At 41.5% G+C, this 19,615-nt stretch overlaps 1 protein-coding gene across 6 annotated transcripts in view; it reads left to right on the forward strand.

The window, feature by feature from the left end:
• The window catches only part of tut4 (terminal uridylyl transferase 4), a 101,542-nt gene that overhangs the window by 28,069 nt on the left and 53,858 nt on the right, over positions 1 to 19,615 (forward strand). For all 6 annotated transcript variants that reach the window (XM_086115428.1, XM_086115432.1, XM_086115429.1 and 3 more), the window contains 2 exons: positions 8,560 to 8,686; positions 8,890 to 9,009. In XM_086115428.1, coding sequence (XP_085971554.1) covers positions 8,560 to 8,686; positions 8,890 to 9,009 — 247 coding nt within the window. The remainder of the gene's footprint in view (positions 1 to 8,559; positions 8,687 to 8,889; positions 9,010 to 19,615) is intronic.

Raw genomic sequence — 19,615 nt, forward strand, 5'->3', positions numbered from 1 at the left:
ACATTCACTACAATGAAGTCTAATCCAACAGCGACCTCTACTGCTTCGTTCGGAAACGGCAACAGCAACCACCACACTGGTTTACATAGAGAACGATGTTTATTTCGGTCACAGCTGCGACTTTCCTGAACCCAACATACTCATAGCTCAGGGGTGGGCAAACTTTTTGGCTCGGGGGCCACATTGATTTCTAAATTTGACAGGTGGGCCGGGTCAGCACAAGATACGGTTCATATAAAAAACTGTATATGTTGACAGTCCATACCAAACATCAACAGAACAAAAGCATTAAAGTATTACCTTTTTTTAAATTTTTATTTATTTTTTAATGAGAACAGTGAAACAACTGTGGTATATGTCCTGTATGAACGTCCAAGTATGTTAACAACATACATGTGTGACAACACAAGCAATAAAGTGCAACAATATATTGCCCCAAAACTGCAGCATACAGTACAGGTAGGTGACAAAATATAACAAAGTTAGGACTATTTGCGACAAAATGACACGAGTAAAAGACCTGGTGGTTTCTTTCCACTCACTCACTGTCTCGAACTTGACCTCTCCTTGATCACTACACAAGACAGCGTTGCTCAGCTGATGTCGTGCAATGAATTTTTAATGCCAGCCACGGGACGCTTCGAAGTCTTTGATGCCCATAGTTAGTGTTATGGAATTCGCTTTCTCTCTTAAATATAAAATAGCCAGAATCGGACTGAGCAAGAATCGCTTCCTCGTTTTTCAAAGTCTCGTAGATTTGAGACTTTCCGACTCCAAACGTCTCCTGAATGTTTCGTACTTTGTAACCTGCTTCGTTTAATCAGATACACTTCACTTTCTCTTCCGAGGCCATTACTGTTCCTCTTCGTTTGGATGCCATGATCTACAGGATGTAAAACTATTCGCGATTCCAGTAAAACTCACTGCAATAAAGAGTCTCTTGCATGTCGCTGTTTTGGATCCAATGATAGAAATAGCGGCGCGGACAGCCGGACACACTTATTCCGTCGTATCGAGCGGGAGTTGCTTGAGTTGGCGCTACTGCGGGCTTCCGTGTCGTCTCCACCTCCCTCCATGTGCTCTGCAACTTCAAGTAACTGCGCCACCTGGCGTTGAAATGCCTGTCATTACAAGTCCAAATGAAATGAATGCAATCATTTACATCGAACCTTAATTGTCTACCAACCTTCGGCGGGCCGGATTAAAAAGACCAACGGGCCGGATCCGGCCCGCAGGCTGTAGTTTTCCCACCCCTGTCATTGCTGCTCTGCCATTGGCTTACCGAGCATCCGATTAGCTGCTCAGAGTAAATTACTTGTGGCTCGACGGACAGTCAAATAAACGAACGTTTCCTGGAATGCTTTACTTGTTATCATGCTAAAAACCTTACGCTAACTGGAGCGCTAATTAGAGAGAAGGCGAGTTCCATCGCGCTAACCATGGCCATCGAGGACTACGAAGCGTCCCGTGGCTGGCTTTAAAAGTTCATTTCATGACATCAGCTGAGCAATGCTGTCTTGGGTGGCGATCGAGGGGAGGTGGAGTTAGAGACAGTGAGATGGTGGAAAGAAAAGTCACCGGGTCCAGGAAGTATTTGTTATTGTTGGATTCAGACGCAGCACGTTGCATTGCTAAAATGGCTACAAAACAGACCTTTGGATGTCAAGCAGCTAAGATAAGAAGAGCTCTGATGCTGGAAGAGAGGGTAAAAGTGATCAAAATGAAAGATGGACGAAGCAAAATAAAAGACATTATCCAAGAAATTGATGTAAGTGAAAATGAATGCTGATCGTAAATTTCGCAATTTCTTTCCCTTTTTTTTCTTTCTACACTGACAGTGTAGAAGGTGTCAAATAAGTGTGTGCTCATACTTATTTGATACTTTTATTGCATACTATTGCAATAAAAATAGAGTACACATACGTTGTGTGTGTGCATGTACACATATGTTTGTGTGTGCGTGTGCTTACATCTGAGATCAAATTTGCTACAGTGAAAAACCCCCTGTTGTGAAAAATTTCTTGCTGCAAACATGATTTCGTTGCAGAGGGGTTTCACTGTACTCATATAATAATAATAATAATAATAATAAAACATTTTATTTATAAGCGCCTTTCAAGACACCCACGGACACTACAATAACAAAAAACACAAAACAATACGGGTTGAGCAGCGGCAGCCAAACGCGCCAGCGTTCACTCAACCCGGAAGTCAGAAAGAAACCACAAGGGAGGGAGAGGGGGAGAAAAAAAACCACGCTCAAACTATCCTCATTTTGAGGATAATTTGAGTGAGGCAAAACACTCCTGCAAAAGCATGTGACAGTTACAACAGGTCACAACACAAACAATGAAGGCGGTAATACAAGGGAGTGTATGAAGGAGGGGGTGATGGTGGGGGACTAGCTTCCGTGCATACTTTCATCAGGGCAAGGTCGAGATAGCAGATGTTGTTTTGGTAGCAGGCTGCCCAACAATTTAAGACAGCCTTGAGTCTGTGGCTTATGTCTCTTGAGTGGCGTCGATCAGACAAATCCGTGATTTCTGTCAATATTTGAGCATGGATTCCAGTTTCTCCAAGTACTTGACCATCTTGCAGAGATGCTCCAAAACCGCAACAGTTTGTGGTTGAGCACAGTCTGAGTCTGAGTGTTGGACATCCGCACTATGCCATCCTTAGACCGGCAGCCTCTTCACTTCCAATAGAGCCGCTCCCGTCGGTTGAATTTTTCAATAGATCAGGAAAATGCTCGCGCCAAACAGCAGCATACCTGTTATCGGAAGGCAGATAATGTTGATGTTATCCACATCCTCAACGGAGAGTGTTGACAAGCATACCATTCTCCCCTTCCTCCAGGGATCTAGGGTGTACCCAGCAGCAAAAGTCCCCGAGGGGCAAGTAGGCTACCCACTGCCTGCTCTTCTCGTCGAGAACATTTTGTCGATGGCATCGAGAGACCAGCTAACCAATTCCATGTTTTGTTTTTAGGATGAAAATATGACAGGAGGCTAGGGAAAGTCAGACAAAGACAGCACATGGTCTGAGTGGCGAGCAGGGAAGTGTGGGTTGGGGGGGACAGGAGCAGAAAGCAAAAGCGTCCGCCTTCGTCGATGACAGTAATCCCTCGTTTATCACGGTTAATGGGGACCAAAACTACACGCGATAAACGAAAATCCGCGAAGTAGCGACCAATAAACATATACAGGTAAAAAAATAAAATAACATTTTTATGAAGAAAATTTATTATTTTAATTTTATTTTTTTAAGTCCGCAAAACGTCCACAAAGTTGCAAAACAACAGCGAATCACATGGAGCAACATATTATTTAATTTTATTTTTTATGAATATGTTTGAAAAAATCCGCGATGCACTGAAGCCGCGATAAACGAACCGCGAAATAGCGAGGGATCACTGTATTTCATTTGACATCCTAAAGATGTAATTAAAAAATAAAGGAATAACAACAGGCAAATTGAAGTGTCACTGGTGAGGGTGGATCACTTGCGATAGAAAGACCAAGGTACAAACTCAACATCTTTTTCTGACAGTGGGGTAGGTTGGAAAAGTAACACGATGCATGCTGATAATGCAACATGTTTCTCTTTCAATAATGGATAAAAAAGACTGTCCTTTCAAGGGTGTGGTGCGAACCCATTCGAGGAATAGTGGCCGCATGCGAGTCTTGCAGGGTTCCCACTCTTCCACTTGCTTTTTATTTATGGACCTTTTAATGACTAGCCTAATTTGTGGCAGTAAACCTGGTGAAGAAAAGAGGAAAATAGTGCGCAAAACTATAGAATTTAAGAAAGATTTGATCGCGAAATATGAATCAGGTGTGCGTGTGCCTGTGTTGACTAAGGAGTTCAGGATGCCGAAATCCACCATCAGCAGCATCCTAAAAACGAAAGACCATCTGCCCGATGACAGCTGGAATAGGCGCATGCCCCACGACAGAAAGAGAGCGAGAGAGATGTTCCTTCAATTTTTGTTACAATGTTAATGTTAAAATTGGTGAAAATAAAACATATTACAGTTTGTTTGTACAGTATTTCACATATTACCTGCTCTCTTATTACATGTGTACAGTTTATGGTGTAAAATTGTCAAAAAAATGTTTTCTTGACTTGGAACAGATAAAATATTTTTTACATTTATTCCAATGGGAAACATGGTTCTGGTTTTCGAACAGTCTTCTGCAACGGATTATGTACGAAAACCGAGGTTTGACTGTATATATATATATAATGCACAATGACTGGTGACCCTGAGAGAGGAGCACAGCGACCTCCCTGAACAGAACCCAGTTCCCATAACAGTGGCAGACATACAGGAAAGAGTCTCAGATATGAAAAACTGGACAGCACCAGGCCAGGACATGGTCCACACCTACTGGCTAAAGAAACTCACAGCACTCCATGAGCGCCTAGCAGCACAAATGAACCAGCTGCTGAGGGATGGGACTCACCCAGGATGGCTAACCGAAGGGCGAACGATCCTGATCATGAAGGATCCCTCAAAGGGTGCAGTCCCATCCAACTATCGGCCAATAACATGTCTCTCCACGACATGGAAGCTCATGTCAGGCATCATTGCGGCTAAGATAAGTGGACACATGGATCAATACATGAGCGAAGCACAGAAGGGCATTGGTCGAGATACCATAGGAGCCAAACATCAGCTCCTGGTTGACAGAACAGTCGCACAAGACTGCAGATCCCGACATACCAACCTGTGCACAGCCTGGATTGATTACAAGAAAGCCTATGACTCGATGCCACATATATGGATCACTGAATGTTTGGAGTTGTATAAGGTCAATGAAGATTTGCGTAATAGCCTGCGACACACGTTTCTATTCGCAGGGCGGGATGCAAGGCAGGTGGCTGTTGCAATAAATAAATAAAATGTTTAAAAACGGTGTTTCATGTACAATTCCTCGTGGGTACTGGCAAAGAGAATCTGGAGGGCCGTAAAAAGCATTTTTTAATACTGTACACGTGAGCTACGATAGTCAAAAACGCAAGTGCGTCCATGCGACGAATGAAGGTCGGCATGCGTCTGTAAGTGTGTTGTGTATGCGCGGTTCGATCGCGGTAGGTTGGTTGAATAGTAGATGTTCTGTCAAAAAAGGTTGGGCACCATTGCTCGACAGAATGCACTGCAGGGAAAAAAACATTAAATCATGAAGGCTCATCGTGGAATTGGAACAAACTTAGTCATTTTGATAGGAGGCTAATATAGCTCATATAGATATAGGAACATGTGCAGCTCTGAAAAAAGGAGAGCAGTGGTGTTGGCTTTTTAAAACATGTACTTTATTTATGCTTTTAACAGTCTCGACAAACACAGACACGACTGCATCCGACTCCGTGCGTTCTCTTCTCTCGTTCGACTCGAGGCGTTCAAAGACCGCTTCCGAAAAACGGAAATTAATGATCACTGGTACTCAGAAAAGAGCAAAAAATGCACCAAAACAGAAAATCAAACGAGGAAATCACAAAATAAGTTCTATGCGGGCGTTTCAGTGATAATTTTACAGTTTAACCCCAGCGAGTCCCAGGGAGTCGCTGATCAGAAAAGTATGAGTCCCATTATGCATTTAGAGCATCCCAAATTTCGAATTCTGAAATGGTCTACTTATTCAATTGCATATGATAATAACACAAACAACAACAATATACATTGATAATTGGTTTATTTCTTATAAACAAATGCTGCAAAAATTTAAATAATTCAGGCATACAAGATTTGCTGAGAAATAGGTTCTTATATCATCCCATGGTTCAGTCTTTGAGTTCATAAATTCTCCTCTCTTGACTCTGCTTCCAATGATGCAAGGCTTTCTCAAAGTCAAATTATTTTCGCATACAACTATCCAACTTTAGCTGCTTCCTCTGTGATATCTCTGCAAGAAACTTGTTTGCGACACTTGTTTTAACGTTACACAACTTGGCAATTGTCTGCTTTCTGCGAGGTGAAGGTCGATCTCGCCAATCCCGTCTCGCGAGAACGGAAATCTCATCATGCGATATTAACGCGAGATCAAAACAACAATGGTGGCGAAAAAAGATGTATCGTAGCAGGCCTGAGGATTTTGGAAATTCACGGTCACCGTTTTTCGATTCCGTCGGATTACCCAATGGGAAACCACGGTAACTAATTTTGGGTTCCGTAAACGTTCATCATGCGAACCCATTTTTCTATTTTGACTAATATTTATAATCAAGAATTCTGATCCTCAAAAGTATAATGTTTCAAGGGTAAATGTTTGAAAACTATGCATTGACAATGAACATTACATCAGCAGCTGTGTACTCCAGGATTATTCAACAAAATAAATGGATCAAAATATGGTGTACTCATATGGCATCATGAATACAGCATACCACAAAATCAGAGTATGTTTTCCAATCTCACACTGCAAAGATTAATTTACTGGTAATCATTAATACAGGTCAGTATTGATGTGGCTTGACATCCTCTTCCCAAGACATGCATGTGTAATCTACTATCAATTTGACGAAAGAATCTACCACACGTCATCGTTAGTTCGACCGACAGTTAACATTAGCATTACTCCACCTTCTGACAAATATTTTATTCATAAAGTTACCATGCTACAACCAGTAAATTATAGAGTAACCAAGACTGTTTCATAAAAATTTTCATAGCGATTAGCCTATAGATCTAATGACCAACTTGCCTCGGAATCGTGCCTCCCGTCATATCTCGTGTTCTGTGCCTACGTCACAGGTGAGTTTAGTGATACGCCCTTCAGATGATTCATCAGAAAAATCAGACTGGCATTCCCATTTCATAAATGTCGTAATTAGTAGACCTTTGTGTGTTTTTTTTTCGCCGCCATCTCAAACTGTCATCCGCGCGATTTCTCAGTTTGCGGACTAAAATAGCAACCCGCATGCGCACATAACGTTATCTGCTCCTTCCCCCGTAACACTGAAAACAAAACAAATTAGAAGAAACACACTCACACACCACACCACAAACACACATACAGGCACAGTAAAATCGCGTTGATCACACAGGAGAGATTCGATTGCGTACAGTCAACTCGTGTGAGGTGACTTCTATGGGAAACGATTTTTCGGTACCGTCAAAATGACGCCACGGAAACGACATGCTCCCGGTAACGATCATAACCGTGAAGTCCTCAGGCCTGCGACGTAGTTTTATTATTATTATTTTTTGTGTTTGTTTTGACTGAGAAATTTCCTTGCGTCCCAAAAATGCACATTATTTGGAACTGTACGTCCCGCAGGAAAATTATGCGTCTCGTACGCGGGACGCAGAGGTAACGAGATGGCTGGCGTTTGTGAACACACAACAAAGGAATGAATAACAAACAATTCTGAGATAGTCTAGTCTCCTACATACATGTTTCCTTGATTGTCAGTTCTATAGAAGGCTTTTATTTTTTTGCGGCTCCAGACATATTTGTATTTTTTGTCTTTTTCTTCCTATATGGCTCTTTCAACATTTTGGGTTGCCGACCCCTGGGCTAATAAAGGTCTAAATGTTGTCTTTTAACTTGTTGTTCATAATAATTTGTTGTGTACAGCAGCAGTCCCCAACCTTTTTTGCCCCACGGACCAGTTTAATGTCATACAATATTTTCAGGGACCGACCTTTACAACGAAATTATATGATCTGCATAAAAACTGTGGCATTTCCGAAACATAATCATAAAAAGGAATCATGACACGAGGAACGTCTGATTTGGCCGCAACACTCTCTGGTCACTATGGTAACATTTAAACCTGCCTTCAAAATAAGATACAAAGTGCATGAAAAATACGACTCACTATCGCCGCATATTATGCAGATAGTCCCTTGGTGCGTGGGAATCTCCCATTGAGATCCATATTTTAAGTCGGACTCCTGCTACTGTCTATGAAATGTTGACTTCTTTTTCTTAAAAGTCATAGGCTCCTCTTCTGTCTCCTGGCTAGGCCTTATCCCCTTCCCAAAGAAACTTTACAAAGATGTTTTTTGTTTTTGTTTTTTACTCATTTTGCTAGCTCCCGGGTTTCATTTTATCACGTGACCGAGAAGCTGACCTTGACCTGCATCTAGAGTGTCATACTGTAGACGATGTAACAGAGAATCCGGTAATTTTTCAAAATGAAACCTTTCAGACTCCAAAAAAAATAAAATGGATGTAATGTAAGTATTTATTCTTTCTGTGCGGACCGGCACCAAATGACCCAGGGACCGGATCCGGCCCACGGCCCGGGGACTGCTGGTGTACAGTATTCCAAAAAATAAATGTTACCATCATTATGTTGTGTTTATTCAGTGCAATTCAGATTAGTATACAGCCTACTATTAAGTATAATTACGTAATTGTTGATTAAAGAAAATTGGAACTCTTGTTGACTATTAAGAGAAATGTACATAACCAGCAAATATGTTTGTTTAATTAAAAAAAAAAAACAAAGAACGAAAGCAAGAATTTCACAATGTTAATTCAACAAAGTTACTGGTACTTTTGACAAGTTAATCATGAAATCTGACATTTGTTTTTGTTCAATTTACAGTGGATTGATTTGCAAAGTGAGTTCAGGCAATGATGTTGCTTGTCTCACGACAAATCACATGGCAGCCTTGGCTAAAATGGAACCCAGGTTGGTTCCCCTGGTGCTGGCTTTCCGGTACTGGGCAAGGGTGAGTAGACAAATGACAAAGCGGTCAAAGTAAAAAATCGACATAACTGTACTAGAATCCTTGAGGTTTGTTGAGTTATGTTGACTCATGCCTAACTTGTAAATTTTTCTGCCTAAAGTTTAAAAAAATACAGTTGACTATAATTCTGTTGCATTTTCATTTGGTCATGTTGTCTTAATGTCAACGGCTTTATTTATCTGCAGCTCTGTCACATTGACTGTCAAGCCGAGGGTGGAATCCCCTCATATTCCTTCGCTCTCATGGTCATCTTCTTCTTGCAGCAGAGAAAAGAGCCAATTCTCCCTGTCTACCTGGGCCATTGGGTATGTTTTGTAAAGCATAACTTCCTGCTACACAATCCCGTTGATTATAAAAAAATGCAGTGTTAAGAACGAAGCGGGAGACGTAGTCTCGATTACAGCCAGAGTGAAGTTCATCATCCAAATTTTTTGTTTTGTGCAGTCGGCTTGACTCCACATAACTGAAATAGCTCATGAGAACTGGAAATTGAATCCCGCGCTCCAGTTCAAGTCTGTCATCGCACTTTTGTGCACTATAGGTCAGGCCAGCCTCATTTCGAAGTCAAGTCAGACACCGCGACGAATGCTTCCAAGGGCCAACAAAAATAGAGTGGACTGGTGATGGTTGACCAAGACAACTGTGCTAAGCTAACTGATCACAAGGTCCCGTACTGCAAGTCACAGTAGGCACTTAACTCTTCGAATGGGCGCGGGCCATGCAACTCAGTGGTGTGAAATATGATTTCTGATCGTAAATTGTGTTTTAATAAGCTGCCATTGTGTAGCCCAGGTATAATGTTGCTGGAATTAGGAAATAAAAACAGTAAAGGGGAACAAAGAGAAAAAAATATTTAGTGACGGACATATGACAAAATTAGACATTAACAATATGATGTAAGTTCATCCATGAGTCCAAACAACAACCTTTGGTGCTCATTTGAGAACCATCCCAAAATGTTACTGTTCATCCCTGGTTATTAATACATGATGATATTGGTGGTTCTCAGAATGTATGGTCCAACCAGATGGTGAAATGCTGACCTAATTCGAGAGTCTATATTTTCTACCCTTTAGAATCAATCACCAGATTTCACTGCTTACAATATTGCAGAGATCAAACCGTGACCTGAGATTTGTGCTATTGTTTGTTTCCCAATGGCTACTTCATCTTTGTGACATGCCAACACACCGATGTAAGACTCAAGAGCCCTTTAGACCAGGGGTGGGCAAACTTTTTGGCTCGGGGGCCACATTGATTTCTAAATTTGACAGGTGGGCCGGGTCAGCACAAGATACGGTTCATATAAAAAACTGTACATGTTGACAGTCCATACCAAACATCAACAGAACAAAAGCATTAAAGTATTACGTTTTTTTTTTTTTAATGAGAACAGTGAAACAACTGTGGTATATGTCCTGTATGAACGTCCAAGTATGTTAACAACATACATGTGTGACAACACAAGCAATAAAGTGCAACAATATATTGTCCCAAAACTGCAGCATACAGTACAGGTAGGTGACAAAATATAGCAAAGTTAGGACTATTTGCTACAAAATGACTCGAGTAAAAGACCTGGTGGTTTCTTTCTACTCACTCACTGTCTCGAACTTGACCTCTCCTCCATCACCACACAAGACAGCGCTGCTCAGTTGATGTCGTGCAATGAATTTTTGATGCCAGCCACGGGACGCTTCGAAGTCTTCGATGCCCATAGTTAGTGTTATGGAATTCGCTTTCTCTCTTATTAGCGGTCCAGTTTGTGGAAAAGTTTTAGCACGATAACAGTCAACCAGGAAACAGCCATACCAGGAAACGTGTATTTACTCGACTGTCCGTCGAGCCGCAAGCAATTCACTCTGAGCATGGAAATAGCCAGAATCGGACTGAGCAAGAATCGCTTCCTCGTTTTTCAAAGTCTCGTAGATTTGAGACTTTCCGACTCCAAACGTCTCCTGAATGTTTCGTATTTTGTAACCTGCTTCGTTTAATCAGATACCCTTCACTTTCTCTTCCAAGGCCATTACTGTTCCTCTTCGTTTGGATGCCATGATCTACAGGACGTAAAAATAGAGTCTCTTGCATGTCGCTGTTTTGGATCCAATGATAGAAATAGCGGCGCGGACAGCCGGACACACTTATTCCGTCGTATCGAGCTAGAGTTGCTTGAGTTGGCGCTACTTCCGTGTCGTCTCCACCTCCCTCCCTGTGCTCTGCAACTTCAAGTAACTGCGCCGCCTGGCGTTGAAATGCCTGTCATTACAAGTCCAAATTAAATGAATGCAATCATTTACATCGAACCTTAATTGTGTACCAACCTTCGGCGGGCCGGATTAAAAAGACCAACGGGCCGGATCCGGCCCGCGGGCCGTAGTTTGCCCACCCCCGCTTTAGACCCTTAAAATGCATCAGTTTCAAAAAAACTGTTGGAACCACAAATTGCACTCCAATAATGTATAATGAAGTCCCCTGTCCATGATGTGATAAATCGCCAGAAAAATTGGTTTAGGTCTGTTTGCTTGTGTGTCCTCAAGAGTTTTGGGCATGCTACTTATTAAAAAAGGAGTTATGGTTACATTATAAACAGTAAGTATTCTCTAGTAAGGAATCATATTTGCGCTGTCCAATCTTTTCTTATAACAGAATTTCCATATGTGGAATATGACTATGGTACATGTCCTTTAGGAACGTGCAAGTATGTGAACAAAATACATGTGTAACAACACAAGCAATGAAATGCAAAAATATACAGTATGCTCCAAACACTGTTTATAACACAAAAGCTGCAGTACACTGTACAGGTATATGAACAAAATACAGTAAAAACAAATTTAGGACTATTTGCTACAAAATGAGACGAGTAACAGACCTGGTGGCTTTTCTTTCCACTCACTCACTGTCTCAAACTTGACCTCCCCTCGATCGCCACCCAAGACAGCGTTGCTCAGCTGATGCCGTGCACGACACTTTTAGCCAGCCACAGGACGCTTCAAAGTCCTCGATGCCCATTGATAGCGCGAATTAACTCGCCTTCTCTCCAATAAGCGCTGCAGTTAGCGGAAGGTTTTTAGCATGATAACAGGTAAAGCATTCCAGGAAACGTTCGTTTACTCGACTGTCCGTCGAGCCACAAGCAATTTACTCTGAGCAGCTAATCGGATGCAATCCACGCTCTCTTCCACAGATCTAGCTATCTACACACTTAAATACTGGATTGAGGTCCATCTTGGTCAATGGGAGACCAGGATGATGATCGGTAGTAGCCAATGCCAGAGCAGGTCTAAGTATGTTGCGTTCAGGAAACTCGGAGCTGTGAACGAAATCTTTCACTATTCCAGGAAAACTCATGCTAAGAGAGTCACTCACATGTCGCCGTTTTTCGATCCAATGGGAGTAAATAGCGGCGCGAACAGTTATTCCGTAGTATCAAGCGGGACTTGCTTGTGTTTGCACCACTGCGGGCTTCCGGGTACAGTGAAACTCCTCTACAACGAAACCAACATGGGCGAAAATACCCCATAGTGTGAAAGAAATCTTCATGCATTAACACCATTCCCACTTTCCTGCCCCCCCCCCCCCCCAATACAACGAAAAAAACCCCCTGTTGCGTTATACGAAATATTTTTCTCCGCTCTTGCCTCGCGACGGTATTCACAACAACGAAGTGTAATCCAACAGCGACCTCGACTGCTTCGTTCGGAAACGGCAACAGCAACCACCACACTGGTTTACACATGCGCAGTCGTCCAGGAGGTATTTGTTATTGTTAGTTTCAGACGCAGCAAGAACGTTGCATTGCTAAAATGGCTACAAAACAGACCTTTGGATGTCACAGCTAAGACAAGAAGCGCTCTGACGCTGGAAGAGAGGGTAAAAGTGATCCAAATGAAAGACGGAGGAAGCAAAATAAAATACATTATCCAATAAAATCATGTAAGTGAAAGTGAATGCTGATCGTACATTTCGCAATTTCTTTCTCTTTTTTTCTTTCTACACTGACTATATGAAGGGTCAAATAAGTGTATGCTCGTACTTATGCACTATTGGAATAAAAATAGAGTGCACTTACGTTTGTGTGTGCGTGCACACATTCGTTTGTGTGTGTGTGTTTACATCTGAGATTTGCAACAGTGAAAACCCCCTGTTGTGAAAAATTTCTTGCTGCAAACATGATTTCGTTGTAGAGGAGGTTCACTGTACTGGAACTTCCATTGTTGTGAATCGATTGTTAATGTAATATCGTAGTCTAAATTTTAATGCATAGGTTTTTATTCCGGGTGAGGGAATTTCCATTTGAAAGAAGTCCATAGATGGGAATATAATGTATATGGTGATATTACTTCTTCCCAAAAGTAATTGCGTTACTAGCTCATTCTTTATTGGCCTGTTATGGCACACTCCTGGACCATAATTTATGAAAACCACCCATATCCATTTGTGTGATGACACTAGTCATATTATTTCTCACAATAATTACGAACCAGAATCAGTCAATGTCGACATGCAACGCTTTATTTCTGTCCATACAGTATCTTTCAGTGTTTACATTTTCCATAATCATGTCTCCAAAAACCAAAAAATTCATTTCATAACACAGGTTTTGGTATTGTAAAGTAGAAGATTATTCTTATGAATATTAGTAAAGCCATATAGTATCGGTATCCATAAATACAAAAGACAGTCGAACCTCGAGTTCTGAATGAGCCTTTTTACGTACTTTTCAAGCTATGCAAAATGTTTTTGTTGACATTATATTTCTACTTACATGCTGTAGTGTACATTGCCGATCAGAGTTGTCCTATGAATTTAGTATATAAATTCCTCGTCTCACCCCTCGGGTGGTGTTCGTCCCACATTCAGCTTGAGTCCTCTACCAGAGGCCCGGAAGCTTGAGGGTTCTGCGCAGTATCCTTGCTGTTCCAAGCATTGCGCTTTTCTGGACTGAGATGTCCGATGTTGTCCCGGGATCTGTTGCAACCACTCATCCAGTTTGGGGGTCACTGCCCCGAGTGGTCCGACCACCACAGGCACGACTGTCACCTTTACCTTCCAGGCTCTCTCCAGCTCCTCTCTGTGCCCTTGGTATTCCTCCAGTTTCTCTTGTTCCTTTCTTTCTGATGTTTCCATCACTTGGGATCGCTAGATCCACTACAACTGCTTTCCTCTGCCCTTTATCAATGATCACGATATCTGGTTGGTTCGCCATCTTGTCAGTCTGTATCTGGAAGTCCCCACAGGATCTTCGCTCGGTCATTCTCCACCACCTTTGGAGGTGTTTCCCATTTTGACCTTGGGGTTTCCAGTCCATACTCCGCAAAGATGTTTTGGTAGACTGTGCCAGCCACCTGGTTTGGCGTTAAATGTAAGCTTTCCCTGCCAGCATCTTACACCCTGCAGCTGTGTGTTGGATCATCTCGGGTGCCTCCTTGCGCAACCTACACCTTGATATCGCATATATATACTATATATATATATATATAGAGAGAGAGAGAAAGAGAGCTGTCAAACGATTAAAATATTTAATCTAATTAAAAATGCAACTGTCATAATTAACTCAAATTCACTAAAAATTAATCGTGATTACTCACGCATTTTTGATCGTTTGTGAATTTCCTTTTATATATTTTTTGTCCTATTTTTCCCCATTTTAATGCTCTCATCAACATGGAATCATGAATCAGTTTTCTATGTGCAAAATGCAAATATTTACTGAAACAACAATTTCGATGTTCAATTTTACATAGACATTATTCACTTGGAGCAGTTATTCACACATAATCTCTCACACAATGTTACTGTCCATCAACAACAGTGAAAAAAATATTTTGTCACACAACAGCTGCTTTAACAGCTCTTTTTATGGAATCAAAACAGAGCAATATAACATTATAAAGTGCACATCTAAGGTAAACTAGTACTCAGCCTACAGTGGATTTAAGCCATGGTTGCATATTTCGTTTTTCTCAAGTTTGCTTTGAACACAGCAGTCAGGCTATGTTGATTCTGTTGGTCCTTCTTGCGCGGAAGTCTCGTTACGGTTTTGTGTAGACATCATTTCGGATGACTACACTTGGTTCGATGACAACACTGGAGACGTTTTATTTTCGCTAGGTCGCTACCACTGCACCGCTGAACTTCACCGTCACTGTCAGACGAACACAGAGAAGCTCCACCCGCTCTATTTATATGGACACGGAACACTGTAACCTTCCACACGAAATAGTTCCAAACAAGTAACAATCGCGTCAGTGGCATACATTGTACACTGCACCTGTATGATCCAGGTAACTTTGGTCTTGTCAGTGGAGCAATCTGGCAACTTTTTAAAAGTAAACTTTCCATTCATGAACTCTTTAAGTATCCGTTTTCGCTGCCGTGGCTAGCAAAACAAACGTGCGTGGACCTATGCAGCACGTTTTTTTTTTTTCTGGTTTCTTTATAGAGCAACGTAACATCCGCTGTGACGTGTGCCGCGTTAATCTCGCGAGAAAAAATTAAATTCCGTTAAAATTCATTTAAATTAATGCCAATAAAAACGCGCTAAACTGACAGCTCTAATATATACTGTATATATATATAATCATTCATTCATTTATTTTCCGAACCGCTTTATCCTCACTCGGGTCGCGGGGGGTGCTGGAGCCCATCCCAGCTGTTTTTGGGCAGTAGGCGGGGGTTGCTAGCCAATCGCAGGGCACACAGAGACGAACAACGATCCATGCCCACACTCACACCAAGGGATAATTTAGAGTGTTCAATCAGCCTGCGATGCATGTTTTTGGAATTTGGGAGGAAACCGGAGTACCCGGAGAAAACCCACGCAGGCCCAGGGAGAACATGCAAACTCCACACAGGGAGGCCGGAGCTGGAATTGAACCCGGTTCCTCTGCACTGTAAAGCCGAAGTGCTAACCACTGGACTTCCGGGCCGCCAGCCCCTATATATATATATATATATATACAATATATATATATATATATATATATATATATATATCACACACACACACACATACAGTAAGCCCTTGTTTATCACGAGGGTTACGTTCCAAAAAGAACCAGTGATAAGTGAAATCCGGGAAGTAGGATTTATATATATCTAAAAAAAAAAGAAAATAGCAAAAATATGTGAGAGGGACGCAATTTCAAATGTGCTGTATGTTTCACAAACAGCACATTTGACAATAATAATAAATAATAATAATAATACATTTTATTTATAAGAGCCTTTCAAGACACCCACGGACACTTTACAATCAGGAACAAAAACAATAAAACAGAACGGGTTGAGCAGCGGCAGCCAGAAGCGCCAGCGTTCACTCAACCCCGAAAGTCGGAAGAAACAACAGGGGAGGGAGAGGGGGAGACAAAAAAACACCCTCGAACTATCCTCATTTTGAGGATGGTTTGAGTTAGGCAAAAAAACTCCTGCACAAGCATATGACAATTACAAGACAGGAGCAGAAAGCAAAAGCGTCCGCCTTTGTCGAGAGCCAAGCAAGAAGCAATAAAGTTGTACTTGATAGCTTTATTTTTTACAGTTATTATACCATACTGAACTATGGATACAATGCAGAGGCGATTGCTCTAAAACTGCCAGGGAAGCTCAGCTTCCCCTAAAATGTCAAAAAGTAAGTGATCAAACATATGTGTGTATGTACAATTGTGTGGACATGTCATTGACTAAATATGCGCCCCAACGCGCTCAACTTTTTTTTCGAATCAGCTTCTTATTACTGGTTACGGCGTGACTCTCTTCCCATTCATTCCCACAGCTTCACTGTGCTTTAAACTGTGTGGACGCTGAGCATCGACCGCGTTGTACGAAATCATTTTTTCTGCTCCAGCCTCGCGAAGACATTCACTACAATGAAGTCTAATCCAACAGTGACCTCTACTGCTTCATTCGGAAATGGCAACAGCAACCACCACACTGGTTTACATAGTAAACGATGTTTATTTCGGTCACAGCTGCGAGTTTCCTGAACGCAACATACTGATAGCTGCTCTGCCATTGGCTTACCGAGCATCATCCTGGCCTCCGATTGGCCAAGAGGGACCTCATTGTCTATGTGTGTAGATACTGAAGCTAGATCCGTAGAAGACAGAGTGGAATGCATCGGATTAGCTGCTCAGAGTAAATTGCTTATGGCCCGACGGACATTCAAAGAAATGAACGTTTCCTCGTATTTTAATCAGCCTGCCATGAATGCTTTACTTGTTATCATGCTAAAAACCTTACGCTAACTGGAGCGCTTCTCTCTCATTAGCGCTCCAGTTAGCGTAAGGTTTTTAGCCTTCAAGAGCTAACTATGGCCATCGAGGACTACGAAGCGTCCCGTGGCTGGCTTAAAAGTTCATTGCATGACATCAGCTGAGCAACGCTGTCTTGGGTGGCGATCGAGGGTCGGTCGAGTTAGAGACAGTGAGATGGTGGAAAGAAAAGCCACCGGGTGCAGTAAGTATTTGTTATTGTTAGATTCAGGCGAGCATGGACGTTGCATTGCTAAAATGGCGACAAAACGGACCTTTGGATGTCAAGCAGCGAAGCCAAGAAGAGCTCTGATGCTGGAAGAGAGGGTAAAAGTGATCAAAATGAAAGACGGAGCAAGCAAAATAAAAAACATGAACCAAGAAATTGATGTAAGTGAATGTGAATGCTGATTGTAAATTTCACAATTTCTTTCCCTTTTTTTCTTTCTACACTGACAATATGAAGTGTCAAATAAGTGTGTGCTCATACTTATGCACGATTGAAATAAAAATAAAGAGTACACATACGATTGTGTGTGCGTGTACACATACGTTTGTGTGTGTGTGTTTGTGTCTGTGTGTGTTTCAGAATCAGAGAATCAGAATCAGCTTTATTGGCCAAGTATGTAGAACACACAAGGAATTTATCTCTGGTATCACACGCTGCATTAATATCATCATAAACAAGAACATGACAAATAAGTATGGAAGGACATTTCGTAATGTAAGTGAACCGTAGTGCGGTGGTACCACCCAGTGACAACTGTGAGACAATGTGCAAAGTATCAAGCAGTGCTAAAGTGATGAGTGGTAGAATACAATACTCTGACAGTTGTACAGTTGGTGCGGAAAATCATTGAACCATTTTAGAGTGACCAGGAGCAGTATTTGTTGTACAAGAAGAGTGCAATTGTGCAGATGTCCTTGAGCGCTTGAAAGTGGACATTTACATCTGAGATCAAATTTGCTACAGTGAAAACCCCCCTGTTGTGAAAAATTGCTTGCTGCAAACATGATTTCGTTGTAGAGGAGTTTCACTGTACAGGTAAAAAAAAAAAAAAGTCCGCAAACGGTCCACGAGAAGCTGCAAAACAACAGCAAGTCACATCAAGCAACATGCACAGTCCTGTATTTAGATATATATAAATATATTAGAGCTGTCAGTTTAGCGCGTTTTTATTGGCATAAATTTAAATGAATTTTAATGGGATTAAATTTTTTCTCGCGAGATTAACGCGGCACATGTCACAGCGGATGTTACGTTGCTCTATAAATAAACCAGAAACAAAACAACAAGCGCGCTGCATATGTCCACACACATTTGTTTTGCCAGCCACGGCGGCGCGAGACACCGAAAACGAATACTTAAAGAGTTTATGAATGGAACGTTTACTTTTAAAAAGTTGCCAGATTGCTCCACTGACAAGACCAAAGTTACCTGGATCATACAGGTGCAGTGTACGATGTATGCCACTGACGCGATTGTTACTTGTTTGGAACTATTTTGTGTGGAAGGTTACAGTGTTCCGTGTCCATATAAATAGAGCGGGTGGAGCTTCTCTTTGTTCGTCTGACAGTGACGGTGAAGTTCAGCGGTGCATTGGTAGTGACCTAGCGAAAATAAAATGTCTGCAGTGTTGTCATTCAACCAAGTGTAGTCATCCGAAATGATGTCTACACAAAACCGTGGAGAGACTTCCACGCAAGAAGGACCAACAGAATCAACATAGCCTGACTGCTGTGTTCAAAGCAAACTTGAGAAAAACGAAGTATGCAACCATGGCTTAAATCCACTATAGGCTGAGTACTAGTTTACCTTAGATGTGCACTTTATAATGTTATATTGCTCTGTTTTGATTCCATAAAAAGAGCTGTTAAAGCAGCTGTTGTGTGACAAAATATTTTTTTCACTGTTGTTGATGGACAGTTACATTGTGTGAGAGATTATGTGTGAATAACTGCTCCAAGTGAATAATGTTTATGTAAAATTGAACATCGAAATTATGTAGTAAATATTTGCATTTTGCACATAGAAAACTGATTCATGATTCCATGTTGATGAGAGCATTAAAATGGGGAAAAATAGGACAAAAAAATATAAAAGGAAATTCAGAAACAATAAAAAATGTGTGAGTAATCGCGATGAATTTTTAGGTAATTTGAGTTAATTATGACAGTTGCATTTTTAACTAGATTAAATATTTTAATCGTTTGACAGCTCTAATATATATACAGGGTGACCCAAAAAAAACGGGCCCCAACTCTAATTAGGCCCCGTTTCTTCGTGTTTTGTCCGAATGAAATGAAACGTTGGCCATAACTAGTTTATTATATTCAAAACATCACATCAAAACACTCGGGTCTTTGGGGGGTTTTTTCTCCGTTGTACAGCATATGTTCTAGATGGCCTCCATTTAGCTCCGTGCATTTCTTGAGGCGCAGCAAGAATTTGTCCATTACGTTCTTACAGACTGAATTGGTAATGGCTCTCATCTCCTCCCTGATGGCTTTCTTGAGTTCCGTGATGGTTCTGGGTTTCCCTGCGTAGACTCTGTCCTTAAAATAGCTCCAAAGAAAAAAAATCTGGGGGGCTTAGGTCCGGACTATGGGGTGCCCACTCAAAATCAGTCTTGAGACTGATCACTCGGCCTCCGAA

Source organism: Hippocampus guttulatus, chromosome 7 (assembly GCF_054856545.1).
Source record: "Hippocampus guttulatus isolate MCC_2025c chromosome 7, RoL_Hgut_1.0, whole genome shotgun sequence".
Classification (NCBI taxonomy): Eukaryota; Metazoa; Chordata; class Actinopteri; order Syngnathiformes; family Syngnathidae; genus Hippocampus; species Hippocampus guttulatus.